This window comes from Artemia sp. Qi Xiang Cuo, chromosome 1 (genome assembly GCF_049724085.1).
Source record: "Artemia sp. Qi Xiang Cuo chromosome 1, ASM4972408v1, whole genome shotgun sequence".
NCBI lineage: Eukaryota > Metazoa > Arthropoda > Branchiopoda > Anostraca > Artemiidae > Artemia > Artemia sp. Qi Xiang Cuo.
Genome location: NC_142794.1, coordinates 50,067,459 through 50,089,267, shown reverse-complemented (window position 1 = coordinate 50,089,267; position 21,809 = coordinate 50,067,459). Strand labels below are relative to the sequence as shown.

At 33.7% G+C, this 21,809-nt stretch overlaps 1 protein-coding gene across 1 annotated transcript in view; it reads right to left on the bottom strand.

Moving 5' to 3' along the window:
* The window catches only part of LOC148956437 (uncharacterized), a 570,204-nt gene that overhangs the window by 366,014 nt on the left and 182,381 nt on the right, over positions 1-21,809 (bottom strand). Inside the window, 9 exon segments of the mRNA XM_089090886.1 lie at positions 302-469; positions 1,687-1,996; positions 2,147-2,307; positions 6,584-6,748; positions 7,647-7,935; positions 12,219-12,733; positions 13,885-13,959; positions 16,631-16,826; positions 20,685-20,862. Coding sequence (XP_088947012.1) covers positions 302-469; positions 1,687-1,996; positions 2,147-2,307; positions 6,584-6,748; positions 7,647-7,935; positions 12,219-12,733; positions 13,885-13,959; positions 16,631-16,826; positions 20,685-20,862 — 2,057 coding nt within the window.

Here is a 21,809-nt window from a genome sequence, read left to right as displayed (position 1 = left end):
CTTTTAATAACCATTGGATTGAGTTAATTTTCAAGGACCATCGATTTGACACAATCACCCCTGGGAAAAAAAACAAATAAAAAACAAATGAACAAGTGAAAACGCATACCTGATCTTTCTTCTGAAAATAATACAAAATTCCACGTTTTTGAAGCATTTTTGCAGCAAATCCTCGCAAAAGCTTAGATAGTTCACCCTTTCCAAGGTATTCATCACTTAGTTTGTAGCATTCAAAGTAAAAAGTAAGACAAGGCGTTACAATATTATGTTACTGAACCAAAAAAAACGAGAAAAATCTTACCTGGACAGTAGCAAGTTTCGCCTCTAAATCTTCTTTAGATGAGGCACTTAAATCGGAGCAATATTTTAGCTTGTTAGAAACCTCAGCGAGCCATCGGCGTCCTTCGTTAACTCGTGCAAAAAAGTCCTGATGATTCGAGACGTTTATTTGCCATTTTGAAACGTAATCCTGTAAAAAGGCGCATTTCAAGGAAGAAGAAAGGAAACGTCAAAATTAAGTACGAGGGGTAATACATTTATGTAGCTATTTTGTATAATGTTAAACATAACAAGACCTCTTGAAACGCCGTCACAAATGTGCTCAATGAGTTTTAGTTCTAAGGCAATTCTTGCAAATGTGTCTCGATAATATAACTTGAATGTTCTGTCCCATGAATTTTGTTTGCTGTGGAAATAAACAACTCAAGAAATCCATTTAATTTACGCGAAACATAAACAAAATGGATACATTGGATGCTGCTGTTTGGGGAACGACCTTTGTGCTGTGAATATATTTTAATTGATTGCCTAATTGGCTAAGACGATAAACAGTTTTCTGAAACTAGGAACCATTCGTTAAACTACTGACTAAGAATATGAAGACGCACCTCAACTAGAAATAGAGCAAAAACTAAAAGCTCATATAACACACGCTTCTTGGAGTAAACGATCCGCAAAATATCAAATCAAAGTCAAATCCCATAAAGAAGCCACTAAATCCGTGGCTACTATTGCCTACCCTATTTATGTGACATATAATGACTATGATTGACAACAATATAGCTTTTCGTCTTCAGAAAGGCCAGATGCAACATAGAAACCCATGTCTTAGCTGTAACTATTAACTATGTTTTTTTTTCTGAATCTCTCCTGCCTACTTACAAATTACAAGATATTTAGAAACTACAACTTAGTCATAGCAGAGGCTGGGTCAGCTGCACACATTGGGAAGGACAACTATGGGACTAGCTGTTATCTCCCATAAGTTAACATACCTTCTAGCAGATCAACTAGAGATAAATATGACCTAACATGTCTTATCATCATTACCAATTTCATTATTATCTCAAAAACTTCGCAACTTATTGAATTGTCTTAAACATTATTTTTATAAAAAGGGAAATGTGAAGTTCATCCTTTCAAGCACCGTCTGAGGATCCAGCAATCAACTTTGAGAAACATTTTCGAAAACATATTGGAATATTAGAAATTGGAATTATTTTTACTAAAGAGCATTTTCTTTAAACAACCAGGACCCAAATGCCTGATCCATATGGATTCTAAGCTGTGTGTGCTTAAAAAAATGTTGATGTTTCATATAGAATGCGGAAATCTGAATTTTGAAATACTTGTTTTCTAAATGATTGTTTCACATTTCGGTAAAATATGCTAGCACTAAATTCTTACCTTAACTCTATTCATCAGCTGATGGTATTTGGTCGCAAGCTCTGTTACAATAGTCGGACGAAGCTGTGAAGCCCTATACAGCTGTTGTGCCTTTTCAGTGATGGTGTCCATTTCAATCTCTTTTGCACGTATTTCTCCTTGAAGTTGTTTCAAGATTTCCAATTGTCCTTCTTTTTGCTCAAGGGTCGGTTTAAGATCAACAGCATGCAATTTATTGTCTGTTTCTCTAAGCCATAGTTGGTATTGGTCTCTAAGGGATTCATACTCAATCCATTGTTGGAGTTTTTGTTCAAGTCCATCTATGGCTGATCTGAAACGAAAATCTTCAGTAATAAACATTTTCACCTTCAGAAGAAGGTCGCTTTTAACAAGTAGTTCCTCAACTTAGGGGAATAATAAACTATTATTTTTTCGGACTAAGTTGTACCCTCCAATTTAAAAAAAAAGCAAAAAAACTTACTGAATAGCGCTTTGAACTCCTTGCCACTCTTGCACGGAAGTATCTATTTGTGCTCTAACATTCATTTGTCCAGCTTCATTTGTCACAGGTATTACTTTTTCACCTAGTTCCTTTATTGTTTCTAATCTTGGTTCTTCTTCGGGAAGACTCAATTGTAGGCTCTGTAAAAAAAAAGAAGAACCAGCTAGATATAGTATTCTGCTAGAAGAGTTACAAATTATTATTCCATCTCCGTATCTACCCCGTAACCTAAAAATTATGAAAAATTGGCCATATACGCAGACCATAGAGATAATGCATTTAATTAGAGGCAATGCTCGTCTTTTTACAGCCATTATAATAGTAGTACAAAAAGCAAAACAAAAATTCAAGAAGTAAACCCACAAAGGTTTGAACTTCCCCCAAAGAAAGGTCAACATAATCAACTGAACTTTGAAAATATTGATGCTAATTTGAAACGCTAAGGTTCTTCTGTCAGAGTGACAAACAAAAAGGAAATTAGTTTATGTTTTCGGTCTTATTTCTATCAAACCCCGCCCAACTTGCTCTTGTTTTAATTAACAATATTTGTATTAGCCTAGGTATTTGTAACATGTTTACATGAAGAGATCATTTCATTTTGTTTGAACGTCCTAGACGTTACTGATTCTGTCGTACCTATGCATGTTACACTATTCTAGTTTGATTGGAATTGTATACAGTGAGGTATCATCGTAATAAGTTGACTTAGAGTGTTTACACAAGAACTGAAATATTTTTTATATTCGAATTTCTTTGTTTGTTTCCTATTTATTTTCCCCTTATACACAGAGTATTTCATCAATATGTGTTAGGGATTTAAAGAGTATTTTCAAAAAAATATCTCAAGGAGAACTAAAAAGCTATATTAAAACCAAAGATGAGTAGAAACAAAGTCATATATAATAATCTAAATTAAAAGCGAACAGAGATTATTACCAACGAACGAATGAAACCTAAAATGACTAGAAATTACCATGAATAATGGAGTCAAATTTTAAGAGAAGAGAAATTACCACAAACAACCCCTAGGCTTCCAAAGACCAGAGCATCATTTTCACTATGCGGAAAACAAAAAATTACCGAGACTTCAGGAATAAATATAATCATGTATTGAAGGATCTTTCCACTTTCATTAGTTTTATTCAGTAATCTTGGGTATTAAATCTATTTTATTTCTTTTTTAGCTGTTGTTGATGCTGTTTTGACGAATAAAACCATAACGATAAAAATATATATAATTTTCAATGTAATGCAAATGACATTGAAGCCGTTTACATACTTAGAGAGAAGGGGAAGGAAACAGATAGCCCTACTCCTATTTGTAAAAGCTTATTAGGCTAGAGGTACCATTTTTGTTGTTTTCTTTGTGCAAATGTTCTGACAAATAAAAAAACACTGCTCAAAACACAAATTGCTTTCAGCAAAGCACAAATGTCGTTCTGATATTTAGAACGTGGTCCTACTACTGTTCTGATAATTTCTTTTCTTTTTAAGTTTGACTAATTTATTCATTCTAAGTTTTGTACGTTTTGGGTATCATTTATTCATTGATAGTAATTTCTGTCCATTGAAAGTTTGAGCAATTTTATGTCTTTCTTTATGCTAGTCCTTAGTTCTAAAATACGCCTTCGCTTTTCTTTGCAAAACTTTTTGCTCAAAAAATTACTCTTTTGAAATGAATTTCTGTTCGTCTTCAATTGACAGTTTTTTTTTTAAATAATAAGAACATCTGTAAAATAATTTTTTTTTCCGTTTCTATGCTTATGAATTATGATTTTAGTTAGTTATTTAATTTTGCCAAAAAAAAGAAAATTTAATCAAATTTTAAATAGCATCAATTTTTGTGTAAAACGTTTTAATAATCGTTTAGCCATAGAATTTTGGGTGGATGGGGAGGGTAATGTTATTAAATAGATTAAAAATCTTCATAATTTTCGGTCTTCCACAAGATTAGGCCATCCAGACTCCCCCCCCCCACCTTATTATAACCTAGAATAGAAATAAATATTGATCTAAAATATTAGTATAAGAATCTAATTGTATTATATTTTTTGAAGCTGCTTGTTTGTTTAAATAAATGCATTTTGGGGTAATTTATAAAAAAGGGCTATCAAATGACATGAATTAAAAAGAGTACCTGTTTTAACTTCCAGCACCAAGCCATTTTCGAGGTACTGCAGATATACTATTTCATTGATCAGACAGTGTCTTTCGATTTACCCTGGCCCCTCCCCAAAGTTAAAACTTGAGGCCCAGTTAACACCCAACCCCACCCAAAGACACTTTAAAAGTTTCACCTCAATCCCCAAAGCTATTTCTAAGATAAACCCTGTGTTTAAAAAACTGGCAATTCGCATAATTTACAGCCCTTGCTCCAGGGGGATTCCCGAATACAGATTTACTAAGCCTTTTGATTCTTTTAAACAAAATGGCAATCTCAAAATTTTGATCGGATATATTAGGGTACACAAATGGTAGCGAAAATAACATGGAAGGGGGCAGACTGCCTCGAAATAATTTTCGAATATTATAAAGAGCACTAGAACTTTTTATTTTCAATCTTAAAGGCTTATCCCCGTTCCTAGGGTATTACGGTTATGGTATTTTGATAAACTGGATGCACTGAGTGTCTATTGATATAACTATACCCCTTTCCCAAGTCTTAATTCAGCACCCACCTGCTCCCCCCCCCCAAAAAAATGTTCTTTACTGATATAGACTCAATACCGTAAGCCATTCCCAAAATATAACAAATACCCAATTTTGACAAACTTATAGCAAATAATGTCTTTTAATTTATCTCACTACTTAATCTTACATAAATTATAAATTCCATAGGATCTTTTACAGTCAAAACATTTTTTTTTATCCTTGATTCTTTTAATTAGGGACGAAAATTGTTTAACTCTTCACCGTACCTCAGAGCTAAATTTAATTTTCTTTACCCTCCCCCTTTTCTTTACACCAACACTACCTGAAAGTTTAAACTCCGTTCCCCAAGACACCCAGGGATATTGCATATATGCTATTTTGAGTACACATAGTGACTTTCCCGAATTCAAAACAGACAGGAAGGATGGCCGGCTGTCTTTCGATCCCTTTCAACTCTTAAAAAAGAATAAGAACTTTCGATTTCCTATTTCAATTGTCCATTTCCGTTCTTTGCAATATACTACTTTGATAGCCTGGATCAACATAGTGCCTTTTGATTTAGCTCTACGCTTTCCTAGTTATTTTTCAACGAGATTCTCAAAATTCAATGAAACTTTATTTAATACCCTTAGCACATCCTCAGACATGGCTAATATAAAATTTTGACAACCTATCAGCACATAGTGTCTTGATTTGTGTCATTCCTTAGCCATGAATTTTACGTCTCATATGAGCTGTATTACAATATGAGAAATCAGTACTTTGGTCTGGATGAACACAAGATTGTTTAGTCCCTTTCACCTCCACCCAAAACTATATTTTTTTTTATTACCCCATCCTCTCACCTTCCTTTCCCTAACAGTGCTTGAAAGTTTACATGCTATCCCCAAAGCTCTTCCCAAGATATATCAAACAGGCTATTTCAATGACCCCAGTAATTATAATGTCTTTTGATTTACCTTTGTCTCTCCCACGTCAAAATTTAGAGTCAACTTGACCGCTACCTTCCCCCTCCAATACATCATCAAAGTTTAAACTCAGTGTCTATAGCCATTCTTAAGGCACTGTAAATAATTTGAAAATCTCAGCGCTCACAACACCTTTCGATTTACTCAGGCACGTCTGTCATTTCCAGAATATAATCTTAGGAAGCCCTGGGAATTTTGGCCAAGCGAAAGATCCGTCCCCTCCACCACCCAATCCCAACAACAAAATGTATGATTTGCTCAGCCCTTGGAACGATATCTGAAAGTTTCTAGCTAACCAGACGCCCGGGGTAAAAAAAATCCCCCCTTCCCTCATTATTATTTTACCCACGCGTGAAAAATCGGCAACTTGCAAAATATAAAAACCTTGCCTCCAGGAGCGGCAGAAGGTCATGTTATCACCGAGACATATTTGTAGAATCTATCAACATTTTGAACAAAAAAATTAAAAATTTTGATAGGATGTCTTTACAGGTAACAAAAAGGGGAAGGAAGGAGGCTGACTGCCATCTAATCACTTTTGAGTCTTAAAAAAGACTCCTAGAAACTTCCAAAGTTTCTAGGACCACTTTTTCCATGCAAAGTGGCGTGGGGAAAAATAGAAAATAAATACTACATGGAAACTACTTTTCTCTTTACTTAGACAGCGCTACTGCACTCCCTAAATCAATCTTTCATGGCTATATATATATATATATATATATATATATATATATATATATATATATATATATATATATATATATATAATACCTTATGTCTAAGGGCTATAAAATACCTTAAGTCTGTCTAGATTGGCATGTAAGGAGATTCGTTCCATATAGCTATCACCCCATAGATCAATTGCATGATGAGTGGCTTCGAGCCATTCTGTTTCTTCTAGTACTGCCTTCATGTACTGCTGATGATCACTTACAATGCCCTCGTACTTTTCGGCATATTCCTAAAAAAAAAATCAGGAATATAAGGCTTAGGCTTGCTCCAATGGCTTAATTGCGCCAATGGAAATTAAAGGAAAAAAAAACAACAGAAAAAGCAGTGAATTCAAAACATTTTTTAAAATTTGACCTTCTATTTCACAGGCAAATATATACATTGACAACTGTGATCAGTGAAAACTACAGTAATAGCTGTGATCAGGTATGGTCCAATAACGTGGACAGTTTGAAATGTGAAGAAGGTGCACTAGTTAGAATGTGAAGAAGATAAAATGTGAAGGAATCTATATAGCTTATTGTCATATTAACAATAAGTTGTATAGATTTATTTTGTTCGACCCTTTTGTTTAGGGACACAATAAGAGAAAGGCTAAAACGGTTAGGTCTAAGTTTTGAAGACGAAAGATGATACATGATTGTGCCTTGTCAATCCATTTAGGGCCAAGCAAAAGCAGGATTAGCAGACACCATAAGACATGATTTAAATGAAATTGGAACTTTTTTATGGGTGGAAATAAAGAGAGAAACACTGAAAAGACTGGCATGGAAAGACTCTTGTGTGGCAGTGTTGGCTTCAGGCCGCTTAGTGCTGTGAAGAGTTTTTGGTAGTAACATCAGTTCTTTATGTCTACAAAAAAGAATTAAGACAGATGAGCTTCGAAGCTCACTTTTAATCAATTATTATTTCATATTAAAAACAAAAAGGAAAAGAGAGACATGAGCCAATACAATGAGAAAAATAAAATAAGTTGCACTTTGTAAACTTCCCATTCTCAGAAAAGAAAGCATAGTCCTCTATCAACATCTGTCCCATAACAATGATCTTTTTGATTTTTTTTTTATTTATTGATTTTTTTTTATCAGCTTTGCACAGATAACTATAGAAAGAAAATGAATTTCTACCTGTATTTTCATTAACAGCTCTTGATGTTTTTTACTGGTTTCATGTAAGAAATTATCCACTTCTTTTTTTCCGTTTTCCGTAGCGTCAGGTAGATTTTCAGCTTTATCTCGACAATCTAGTAAAACTTGCTTATGGGTCACCACGTCATGGAGAAGAAGACGATATGTTTGCAATTGACTTCGTTTCTCGTCTAACGTTGATCGCAGTTCCAATTGACTTGGTATTTGTTTCTCAGTATTGCGGAGCCATATCTGAAGAGCTTCTCTGGCATCTTCGTAGTCCTTCCATCTATATAAAAACCAATTTAGAAACAAGAAAAAAAACAAGTCTATTGTGAAGTATTTTCTTAGGTTAATTATAAACATAAGTTATGGTGGCTATAGGAACTGCGAAAGAGCAAATGGTGGTAGATTGCTTTGAATGCTTAAAACAGTAAAATAGGTTAATTAACAGAAGTACTTTTGTATTTTATCAGCTTTGCAATTAACAAGAAGTTATAATCATGTTGTAAACTGAGTTATAAAAAATAATTTTCCTGGTTACTTTAGCTTATTTTACTATTTATTTAGTAGTAAGCTCGTTGGTTTGAGAGTTACATGATGTATATACTAATTACTTTTGTGGGGAACTAGTATATATCAGTAATATACTGATAATTCCCATAAGTCCAAATTATAGAGTATTTTACAAGCAGGTACATCTGAAAACCCTTGTTTAGATGAATCAAATTTGCTGCTGACCATATGATGTTAATTGAAGTGCATAGCAAATTTTACACGGAAGGAAAAATAAGTAAATTTAATAAACCACTTACTTACTTACTTAATACTCATGCCGGGGAAGCGCTGAAAATGGTGTCAGCCTTCTCCACGCGGGGCGGTCAGCAGCAAAGGCCACTGCATCTGGCAGCGGAATCTCAACCTGGTCCAGGAATTCCCCGAGACTATCATTCTACCGGAGCTTGGGCTTTCCTCTTGGACGTTTCCAGTCAGTACTGATTGGGTTAAAGTTATAAGGAATCTGAGCTGGAGTGGGGGCAAGCAGCCGCAGAACCTGTCCGAACCAGCGAGGGATCCACTGGGCAGTCTGATGTGAAAAGGACAAGTGGGAAGTCATACCTCACAGGCAGTCATTGATCCGGATCCCCTCAATTCACGGGAGTGACTTAGATTGAAGAGCATCTAGACAGCACAGAACAGCTGCAGCTGCAAGCCAAGTCTCAGTTCCGTACATTAGGATCGAAAAAACTGAGGCTCCAGTGATCTTCATTTTGGTAGCTCGTTTGATCACTGGCTTCTTCCAAACATCCTACCGAAAACGTCAGAGTTTTTGGCCGAGCGGGCAACAACTTCGTAGCAGATAGAACTCTCCGAAGATATAATAGAGTCAATGTAAGTGAAATGTTCAAACACTTCAATTTGGTTTTTGGCGATCCACTAATTTCATTTTTATTGGGGTCAGACTTTGGCTGCACTACCATGACTTTTGTTTTCTTCCAGTTAATGGATAGTCTGGTCATGGTAGCTTCTTCCTGAGACGTATTCAGAGCCACGAGCAGCAGTGACTTGGAGTTAACAACCAGTTTTATGCCATCAGAAAAGTCACAACCGGTGACAACTCTGTTCCGTACTTAAGTTCAAAGCTCAGCTTCAGGGTCATGCGTGTCATACCATGGTCTATAACGAAATTGAATAATTCAGGAGCAACTGAGCAACCGTGCCTGACTCTCGTTCTTATGGGAAAGAACGTGCTGCGTTCACCGTTTACTTGCACTTGCACACAGCTCTCAGTTTCTAGATGCATGTCCCGGAGTAGGGGGATATATTTTGACAGGATGCCAGTACTTGAAAGGGTATTCCATAGGGAAACTTGATCAATAGAGTCAAATGCTGTCTTGAAATAGAAATAAACAATGAAAGCCTGATGACGGAACTCATTCACCTTCCAAATAATTTGCATTATGGTGAATATCTGTTCTGTCGTTAATCGGCCAGGCAAAAAACCAGCCTGCTCTATTCTACATTTTCATTGGATGTGCGAAAAATATTGCTGCAACAGCACCATAAAAAAGCACTTGCCTGGTGCTGAGGGAACTCTTATCCCTCTAAAGTTGGAGCATTCCTTCTTGGAACCTTTTGTCTTCCGCAGTCGTAGGATCACTCCTGTACGTCAGTCTTTCAGGTAAATCTCTGAGTCCCATATCGCATTGAATAGTATTTGGAGCCATAGCAGCGTAATACCACCACCACTCTTCAGAAGCTAAGTGGGGATTCCACAGGTGCCAGGAGCTAAGCGTTTTACCAATTTCTTCACTACATTTTGAATTTCTACCACTAAGAACGGTTTACTTTCAAAATTAACGAGATTCTTACGGATCACAGTGCGGGTGATGTCAGGAGTCACTACAGATGAAGATAGAAGGGTTGCATTCAGCAGAGACGAGAACTGTTCAGTACACCTTGAAAACTTTGAAATTATGTCTTCAAAGGGCACCCTGTCAGCAGATAATACACTTTCTATTGATTGAGCATTATGGTCAGGGATGTCGCGCAGGTGTTTGTACACTTTTACAACGTCCTTCCTCGTGGTAGCTTCTCGTAGCTCATCTGCTTTGGTGTCAACGAATGACTTGAGATCTCTTTGAATCAGTTAATTCCTAACGCCGTTGAGATGTTGATAGGTCTTCATGTCCCCTGCAATCTCACCTGCCTCTGTAGTGTGATAACGTCTACAGGCTCCTGTGACACCCATGGTTTTTTAATTCGAACTTTCAAGCCAAGAGCTATTCTAGCTGTATCGCTAATTTCAGCTTCAAAAAAGTGCCACAGGACTTCAACATCCAAAAGCTGGGACAGGCTTTCAAAACGGTTCGTTATCTCTACTGGGTACTGCTCTTCAATCATAGGAGTACTTTCTTCAATCAAGAAAACACGCAATCTTATCATTAGTAAAATTTGTAAAGCTCGCAAAATTTTGGCCAAAATGTCACCAGAAGACTTCCTAGTTCGGGGTATAAGAAATTGCTCAGATTTAATAAGCTATCGACTTACTGTCATTTTCAACCAGGGACTTGTTGATGATGCCTCTTCGTATATTTACAAACGTGATTTTATTTTTTCGATTCCTAAATTAAATTCCCCTGTGTTCTTAGTGAATTTATGCTCATTTCCAAAGCATAAGTCCTCTCCAAGGTTTTTGGAAGATGCTTTACGATGGTCTTTGCCGAAATATAAAATATAGTATTGGTAAGTAAATGATAGTAAGTAAATGATGAAAAGTAAAGATAAATCAGTTTGGATACAAACCAGAACATAGTTCGAACAATTCTTTTGTCTTGTTAGATATCATGTTAGATAATATGTTTAAAGTATTTAGAGGCTGAGGTGTGGCCACTATTTTTGCTGATATTTCCAAGACCTATAACAATATGGACAAGCCAATTGTCCTTTATGAAGCTGTAAAATTCAATTGAGGGAATTCATTGTAAGGATGCAAGGCAGTTTTTTGTCGAATTTTGTCTTTCTTCAAATGGGAGAAGTCTACTTTTGCCAGTATCTCTTGTGGGTCAGTCCAGGGAACTACATTAAGTACTTTATACCTTCTGATTGATGTCAATATTGTTATAAACAGTTACAAAGATCTTTTTAAAGCCGCACATGACCTAACTATTTTAAGTTTGAGACACTTTAGTCTCCTTACTAGAGAACTTGATGTTGACTCCTGACCTAAGATACAAAAACATGACCTTGATGGAATGAGGTTTACTTTGAACCGTAAAACACCTTTTTTCGTGAGGATTTTCTTCCTTAAAACGAATACAACTGACTTTTTGATAAAACAGTAACTTTAAGCTTAATTCTGATGTTTCTCAACTGAGTAAATCTGCTGGCTTTGTGCTTTTCTCAACTAATAAGATTTAGTATTATCACTACTTTAAGAACTATTTATTGTTTTTAGGTTTCACATTATAATTAAACTCAGATGCTACTAAGAAGGCAAAAAAAAGAAAGCAACTTCAACTATTTAAATAAAATTTAAAGCCATTTCCTAAAATGTATAGAATGTCAAATATCGATTTTATATTGTTTTAGACTTCCAAAGGTTGGAAAGAGCAAGCTTAGCTCTCCGTTGTGGGTGTATTGTTTTGTTGCATATGCTGATAAAAGAAACCTTCACAGTTCATAGCCTTGGAAAGATTCTTTTGGGACTACACCTAAAAAACTTGAGTTACAACGCCATATTATCAATAAATATTTTACTCTCCATCATTTTTAGATATAGATGGGGGCAGGGGTAAGCTGGCTAGAATTATGATGACGTAGCATATGTTACAAAGAAGAAAAACAATAGACTATAGGAATACAAATTAAAAAGTCACTTCTAAAATATTAAAATTTTGCAAGAAACCATTTCTATAACTGGATTATCGAAAATAAAATTTCATGAGGCTTTGTTTAAAGTTTATCTTTTATTCTGCAATAATAATTAGTTCAATTCACTGAGGTGATAATTGCGTATATTTTTTATATTTCTACCAGTCAGATAAAAGTAATGAAGAAGAAGAAACCTACCGTTGCAGTTTTGTTTGGATTTCTCTTTCAACAGCGGAAGCATTGTCAAAAAGGCTATCCACTTTGGTCTGAAGGTCTTGTAATTGAACACGAATTGTCTCTTTTCCATCTACAGATGTGTTCAAATACAGTTTCTCACCATATTCTGTTGAACCGTTTAATAGTGACAGTCCTGCTGACTTGCACTGACAGATTTCTTGGATCGACTTCAATCGATTTTCTAATGTTTCTCGGTCAGCTGGACTCCCAACACACGTTTCGAAACGCTCTTGTATCCGACTGAGCCAAAGAGAGCATTGATTGAACTTCTCTAGGTACTGTTTATGGTCGCTTACATCTTGGTCAGCTTTTTTAAGTATTTCTTTAGCCGTCACCTGGATGGACTGGAAGCGCGATGTAATCCTTTGGACATGACTTGAAAATCTTGTTTCTCCCGTTGCTTGCATTAAGTCACAAGAATCTTCACTGAGTTGTTCAATGTCACCTTCATTTTGCTTCAAAGAGTACATCAATGCCTAAATTAAGGATGATATATGAACAATCTATCGTGAGTGTTTCTACTATCAACTTAATCATTAAAATTTTGCCTTTTTTTTCTGCTATATCACTTACAAAATAATGACCATATCCTACATATCAAACGTAGGGTAGGCGGTGGCACGAGTAAAATTTCCCTTTTTCTATCTATTTACTTTTTTAAGCGAAAACTGTTCTAATTGATTTTTAGTTCGAGTTAGTAGTTTTCTGAAAAATAAAGCGTAATTGTTTGCTCAAGCCTTTTTTTTGTCTTGCTACTCTATTTGAATAATAGTATTATATTCCAACCTTTTTTTAGCACTGGATAGATATAATAAATTAGATTTAATTATTGATGTACCCAAACAGTTTTTGAATAAAATGAACATAAAAAGCTTATCACTACTGGTTAAGTAGAATCGTATAAAATTTGAAGAAACTTCTATGGTCAACTGTCAAAATAAAGACTTCCTGAACTAGGCAGTTCAGTTATATATCAATCACCTCACTTAATTTTCTCAAAAGTTCTTATATATCCTCCATTGGCACTTTACACCGCTAGACCCTAATTACATTTTTGTCATTTTAGTGATATGATAAATATTTCCATTTAATTTTGCGTTTTGATTTCAAAATTTCGGTTCCAACTGTGCTAATTACAATGAATTGGTGAATTTATTTTGTAGTTCATTTTTGTTTTTATTTTGACGCAAAGACTTGTGACTCCTCTTTTTTGTACTTACCATCTTTCTAATCCTCAGGTTAAAATATATAAACAATTTTCATTGAGCTCCCCCTTTGAATTAAGTATAAATAGTATTAACTAAACACGCCATTTCTGTAAAAAATGAAAAAACACTAGCTGTATTTCTTATTAGAGCCAGTCACTCTTTTTTCTTAAAAATAAGGAATTATACAAGCACAGGTAAGAAAATAGTAAAGGTTTAGATTTACGAAAACAGTAAGCTAAGGTCATTACATTCATAAATTATGGCACATTAATTGAAAGTGACAAATGTAAACCCTCAAAAAAACTAATTACATGGTTGATATGTAAAATTATAACAAAAAAAGGAAAAAGAAAAAGATACAATAAGAAAAGAAGGAAAAAGAAATGGAAAAATTTAATTGGCATCCCGGTTGCTCTTACTTGTTCAAGATGATCAGATAAGGCCACAAAATTTTGAATAGCTCTTGATTGGACTTCAACATTCTTCATGAATTCCTATGAAAAAGGATGCCATGCTCATTAGTCCATTCTACTAAACTACAGCCAGAATATTTCAATATAAGGCCCACATAGCGATATAATCCATTCAAAGGCACAATCAATTCAGTTTGTAAAACAAACATGTAAAAACTCCACTAGAAAAAATTCAGATTTTTTGATCAGATATAACAATTATCTCGAGGGAAAAATCTCCGAGATTTTTTTGAGGAATATTAAAGTGTTTTAATGCGTATTTATTCGAATTGCCTCTTTAAAAATATTCAGATATATATATATATACATATATATATATATATATATATATATATATATATATATATATATATATATATATATATATATATATATATATATATATAATGTTCTCTTAATAATATAATATATACGAGAAGTAGTAAAAAGAAACATAACTGGTTGTGAAAATATTTTCACAACCAATCTTTTCTCACAAGATCTGTAGCTTGGTAAGGTTTACAAATCATAAAAACATTGATATTGGTGCAAACAGACTTTAAAAAACCACTCTTGCATTTCAGATTATTAAGGGTACATTAACTTCTTTTTTAATTTAGTTTTCAAATCCGTCAACGAGAAATTAATATCTTCAAGTAATTCAAAACAATTATACATAGCTGGTGATAGTATAAATTGGCAATTTTTCTTAAAAACTTAAAGAGCATATTTATGTAAAGTATTAATTGTGCAATAAAGCTCGAAATATAAATAATAAAGAAAAAAACATTTTCAACTTCTTCCATTGAAAAACTCTCTCCGTGTATAACTTTTTAAAGATATATAAAATTGTGTTACGGCTTGGTCAAACATTTTAGTTTTTCTTTTTTCTTTTCCTTTTTTTTCACTACAATTTAGTATCTTAAGCATAGACTGTATTTATACTGTTATTGGTGCGCTATTAAATTAGAAACTATTTTTCTCTTTTACTCTAACTACTATAATCAGATGACCTACCTTATGTACTTATTTAGTTTTCAGCAGTGAAAACTATTGGTCAAAAATAGTTTTTACTGAGGTTATTACTACACAGATCTAGAAGCAAATACTTAGTAACAGACTAGTGGGTTGTTGAGACAAAACAAGAGGTTCAACTCTAAATTAAGAGACCATTCGTCTAAAAATTTAATAACCGAATAAATTCTGCAATAAATTGTTCTTCGAAAAATTTAGTTTGAAGCGATAAAGCTTGACAATCTCAAAATAAGATGAATTCTTGTCGATAATTAAACAGATTTAAGCCTGTTTCTAGACTGGTTCAAATTATTGTTTGAAAACCAATGTTACTTCATATATCAATAGCTAAGTTGAGCTAAACTATCCTCATTGGGTAAGGTTTGACCTCTAGAGCCAAATTAATAAGCATTCAACAAATATATTAGCCAAAGCCATTCTCTCCACACTTACTTCGTAAGATATCATAAGCAAATAGTTCATAACGAACCAACAAAGTGGAAATTTATTATTTCCTGGAAGTTTAAATAAGAGTGAAGATTTTGTTCTAAGATACATTTTATTAAGAAAGATTGACCATTGAACATAAAGACAAGTGGCAAGGCTGCTTTTCAGAAACTGACAGTTTTTATGACAACGACACAGAATTAAGTATTGATGGCGTGTGACAAGCTTGCAATTAAATCAAATTACAAAAAAAACACTTTCTACTATTTTTACTCAATTTGTTTTTATCTGTACGTCCTTTTTGAGGTGATATACGAAATTGTGTCATAATTTTGTTCACTACTTTAGTACTGTTGTCCTATTTCAAGCATGCGCTACGTATACATTATTACCTCCCTGGGTATTCTATAAAACCTGATTTAATTTTTCAAATAATAAAAATACACACACATATATATACATATATATATATATATATATATATATATATATATATATATATATATATATATATATATATATATATATATATATATATATATATATATATATATATATATATATATATATATATATATATATATATATATATATATATATATATATATATATATATATATATATATATATATATATATATATATATATATATATATATATATATATATATATATATATATATATATATATATATATATATATATGTATATATATATATATATATGTATATAGTATATATAGTATATATATATATATATATATATATATATATATATATATATATATATATATATATATATATATATATATATTAATTTGCTAGGATTTTAATGATATTGGTATATTGTTAATGATCTTGGAAGGATCGTGGGTTAAGGGATTTATTAAAGCTAGATTAAGTGAGTGTCACGTGAAAATATTTTTTTTTTTTAAGTATAAGGGCTAGATTTATATTATTACTCCTGTTGTTAATAATAGAATAGACGCACAGATTGGATATTCAATATTTTTCACTTTAATACTGAACTTCCAAGTTCTGAAAATTATAGTTAGATGATTTAGTTAATTTTTTCTAAGACAATTTGATGTTATTGCTTGTGTTCCGAAGTTTTCCTTAGCTCTACACTTGTAATCATTCGGCCACACAGCAGAAATATGAGTTTCAGTCCATCATATCATAACAATTGTTAGGACTTGCTGCTACAGTCTAAAAGATGCCTCATATTCAACAACAAGTTGCATATTTACGTACCTGATATTTTTCTAGTTGCTCTTGCTTACTTTCTAGGGTTGGTTTTGGGGCATAATCTTTCAGAGTCGCTTAAGCTTCAGACAACCAAGTTAGAAGTCTATCAAATTGTCCCTCGTATTCTTGCCACTGATCAAGTCTCTCTTGCAGATCATGTCTTAAATCTTCTGCATTTGTTCTAAATTTCTCAAGTTCAAACCTGTTATAGATATACAAATAGTAGGTATTAAAATCCTTATTTAAAAAATCAATAAACGTTCGATAGGAGGCGTATTGAAATTGCGTCAGACTGCACGGGCTCTAGATCGCATCGGGAGAGCCAAAGTTATCAAACAGTCCGTGGTAACGAACTGTCATTAAGCAGCGATTCGCGCCAATAGAAACAGAAACTCTAAAAAAGTTTTGACACAGGAGTATTGATAACAATATACTCACGAAAACATCAACAGTCTGAGAAAATTTGCTTGATTTTCGAAACAGAGATAAAAATTATTTCACATCAAAGTGGTATTTTCTGTCGTTTTGCATTACAAAACAACAATTTTACGACTAAAAGGGAGAAAAAGCCGTCAACAGAAAACTTCCAAGGTAGCCAATCAATTTAAAAATAATAGGAGAGTTATATATTGAGCTTCTTATACTCAGAGGCAGTACGGCCGCGCGGTGGCGCATTTAATCCTAAAAATGCATGCAGTTCATATAAAATAAACAGTTAACATACACATTCATTTTAAAGCTTCATTTGACTAAGTTGACTCATTAGAGGCTGTATATTTGCGTACATTGATGTATATTTGCGTAAAAGGTAATGGGCCTGAAGTCTCAGAGTTGCATTTTTGTGCCCAAATTTTTTCAGTTAAAAAAACAAGTTTTTTTAACTGAAAGTAAGGAACGACGTTAAAACTTGAAACGAACAGAAATTATTCCGTATATGAAAGGGGCTGTCCCCTCCTCAACGCCTCGCTCTTTACGCTAAAGTTTCCATTGTTTCAAAAAATAGAGTCGCGAGAAAGTCAAACTTTAGCGTAAAGAGCGAGGCGTTGAGGAGGGGACAGCCCCTTTAACATACGGAATAATTTCTGTTTGTTTTAAGTTTCACCGTCGTTCCTTACTTTCAGTTAAAAAAACTAGTTTTTTTTATTTAATTTTTGAACGTTTTTAAATTAATGCAGGTTTTGATTTTAGCTTACCGTACATGAATAATTAAAACCAAATTTGAACATCAATTTTACTTTCGTTTGGTTAAATAGCTTTCTCGAAACTTGTTTAATTTTATATATGAACGTTTTTATTAGTAATAAATATACGTAACTTACGAATTAACTTACGTAACTAACATCTATATTCACATATTTTTAATACGTCTATTAGAGGCTTCCCCCCTAGTCAATACCTTGCTCTTTAAGCTAAGGTTCGAATTTTGTTCCAATTCTTTAAAAATGACCCCTTAATCAAAAATTACGTTAATTAGAATAAATATCTCTTATGAAAGTACTGAAAAATATTTGGCTTAAAGAGCGAGGTATTGACTAGGGGATGAACCCAATCATATACGTAATGTTTTCGGTCGTTTTAAGTTTTGATGTTGCTCCTTACTTTCAGTTGAAAAAATTTTTTTTTTATATAATTTCTGATCTTTTTTTTAAATAATGCTGGGAAATCCGGCGCCCCCTTTTCATAGCAATGTCCCTTCCCCCATGAAAACTTCCTTCATGGAAAAATCCTTCCACATAACCCCCGACCCACCCCCCACTACCAGAAAAAATCCCCCCTGAAAACGTCTGTATACTTCCCAATAACCAATACTATATGTTAACAGTGGGTAAAGTCCATAACTTTCAGCCCTCCCCCGGGGGACTTCGGGGGATTAAGTCATCGTAAAAGACATAGTTATCATATTTTCGACCATGCTGAACAAAATGGCTATCTCAAAATTTTGATCAGGTGACTTTGGTAAAAAAATGAGCGTGGAAGGGGGCCTAGTTGCCCTCCTTTTCTTGGTCACTTAAAAAGGGCACTAGAACTTTTAATTTCCGTTCCAATGAGCCCTCCCATGATAATCTACGACCACTGGGTCGATACGATCACCCCTGGAAAAAAAACAAACAAATAAACACACACGCATCCGTGATCTTTCTTCTGGCAAAAAATGCAAAATTCCACATTTTTGTAGATAGGAGCTTGAAACCTCTGCAGTAGGGTTCTCTGATACGATGAATATGATGGTGTGATTTCCATTATGGTTCTATAGCTTTTAGGGGTCTTTCCCCCTTTTTTCGAAAATCGGTCAAATTTGCTCAGGTGCCTAACTTTTGATTAGTAGGACTAAACTTGATTAAACTTGCATATTTGAAATCAGCATTAAAATCCGATTTTTTTTTTATGTATCTATTGGTATCAAAATTCCGTTTTCTACAGTTTCGGTTACCATTGAGCCGGGTCGCTCCATACTAACAGTTCGTTACCACGAACTGTTTGATACTGTTTTTGACTTCTGTTTTCTGTTGACCATCAGTTTATACCACAGGATGGAAGCTGCCTCTTATATATATTTTCATTGTGTCCAATTCCCTGTGGTATTTCCTAACATTAGAGCGCGACACGCTGAAATTACGTATTGAGAATAATTCCTCTTTCCCGTGAACCAAAAATGAAAATTTAGCGTCGAATAAAGAAGGGCATTCTCTTTTGTTTGCAGAATACACATAATTAAATAAACAAAGAAAGCAAGCTTTTTTTTAGATAAGAGTTGTCTTTAATGAGTTTCTTATTCATGGGTTATTGTTTTTTTTCTTCTTTTCTTTTTCCTCTACTCCGCCTTATCATATGATGTGAATGATCGATATTCAATAAACAAGTGAAATAATACTCAGGAATACCCTATTAGTAACTAAAAATGTTTCATCGAACTGAAAAATAAAAAAATAATGACCCTGCTTCCAACAAAATATCGAAAGTTTGTCTTTTTCATCGATGCTAAACAGCCACTTGAACGATCCGGGAAAGAGAAGGGGCCCCTGTGGTAACATTGGCTAAGTTTGGGCTTTAACACTCTTCTTGAATTTTAGTTATAAAAGCTATTGCTGCTCAAAGGTTTTATAATTTGTAATTGTTGCTTTTATTATTGTTTTTCTTTTCACATTTAAACTTTTTATTCTCTCTAACTGGCTGACACAATATTAAAAGCTTGTAAAACACTGGAAGATTGATTTATTGATGTAGTCCCATAAAAGCTCACGAGTAAACAGCAATAAACCAGAAGAAAAAGGATAGATCAACGAACCAATAAAACTTTATCTAAGTAATTAGTAATATAGACAAAAACACAAATAAATCCAAGAAAATACTTATTTTTCATCATTAAAGTTTCCGAAGAAACCTTTAGGCTTTAATTAGTGCCTTCTTCCAGTCATGTAGGCCCTTACATGTACGATTAATTTGAAGGCCCTAATTAGAGCCTAATTGAAGGCTCTAATTAGAGCCTTTAGGCTCTAATAGTTCCTTCTTCCACTCATGTAGGCCCTTAGATGTACGATTAATTTAAATTGTACAACTTGATCGTGTTTTATTTCAATGACGACCCAAAGAAGAGATCCCAATTCAAACGATATAAAGCCGAAATATTTCCTTCTGACATTTTGAAGAAAACGATATTTACCTAGATGAGGCAAAATCAAACTCGTCCTTCCTCAACTTGACTTTAAATCTAATTTGTTATCTTTCAGTGCATTGTACATGCCTGAGCATCAGAATGAATAGTATTTCGAACCATAGTTATCTACCGTATACAACGGTGGTACAAAATACTTTGGAACCAGTACTTTGAATTCTTCTCCGTTTTTCTCTGGCCCCTGAAATCTCCTTAATTTCAGCAAACAATTAAGCATAAGTTCTACCTTGTTCCAACATTTTAATTATTAAATTGTAACTGTTAGACCAGAAAATAGTTTTAATTCGAGCGTTCCTTTTTTTTAGGATTATTTCAAGGAATCCTTCATTTAAAACAATGGTGATTGATAGTATAATAGACAGTATTAAAAGGTTAAAGAATGCTTACCTAGCGTTAGAGAGATCTCTTTCCATTATTTCCTTGACTCTGGGTGGAAGTCGATGAGAAACAGTTTGGATGCACATTCCAACTGCATTTAATCGAGATTCGCCCTCAGGGATTGAGTCCATGATATCTTTTACTCTGTCCCTTCTTGTCATCAGTGCGTGTTTAGAGCCCCCGATATCTGTTACAATATAAAATATTTGCTTAGTTTGTAGTGTTTTTTTCTTCTTCAAAATAAAAAGGAAAGAAAGAGAGAAAAAAGCATAGGCTATCTTCATCAAATGCTAGGTTCGATTATTATTTTTTTTTCCCATGCTTTGTGCCAGTCAGGCATTTAAGGTGCCCCTTGTGTTACTCTAAAAATAGACCATACGTATGTCTTAAGGCGCCTCAGCAGAAGAAAAACTATATCTTTTTCAAATTTTGTGAAGATTGCTCTTGAAGTAAATATTATACATGTTGATCTCAATCAATCTTGCAGCGCTTATAGAGACCTTTTGTGGACCAGTAAGGTTTCATAAAGCCCTAGTCTAAAGTAAGCAATAAAAAAAAATGATTCTTATTGGAAAAAAAAGAACCATTTTCAATACGCATCAAAATATATAATCTACATATTATTCTTGGAGCCTCAACCTTTGTAGAAATTGAATAAAAAAACAAGTTTTTTCAACTGAAAGTAAGGAGCAACATTAAAACTTAAAACAAATAAAATGTATTAGGTATATAATGGGAGTTGCCGCCCTCATCAGCACATCGCTCTTTACGATAAAGTTTTTCAGTACATTTTAAAAAAGTGTCTCATTTTTCTGACTAAACGGCCCTTCTGTTTCAGGAGTCACTATTAAAGAATTGGCAAAAAATTCAAACTTTAGAGTAGAGAGCGAGGTGTTGAGGAGGGGGAACCCCCTTTATATATGGAATAATTTCTGTTCGTTTTAATTTTAAATGTTGCTCCTTAGTTTCAGTTGAAAAACCTTTTTTTTTATTTCTGATCGTTTTTTAAATAATGCCAGGAAATTCGGCTCCACCTCCGAGGAGAAACCCCCTCCTCATGGAAATATCCTCTAGGCAATTCAATCCCAGTGAAAATTTAGCCCGGGCAATTACTCTTAAGCACTCTGCGCGTAA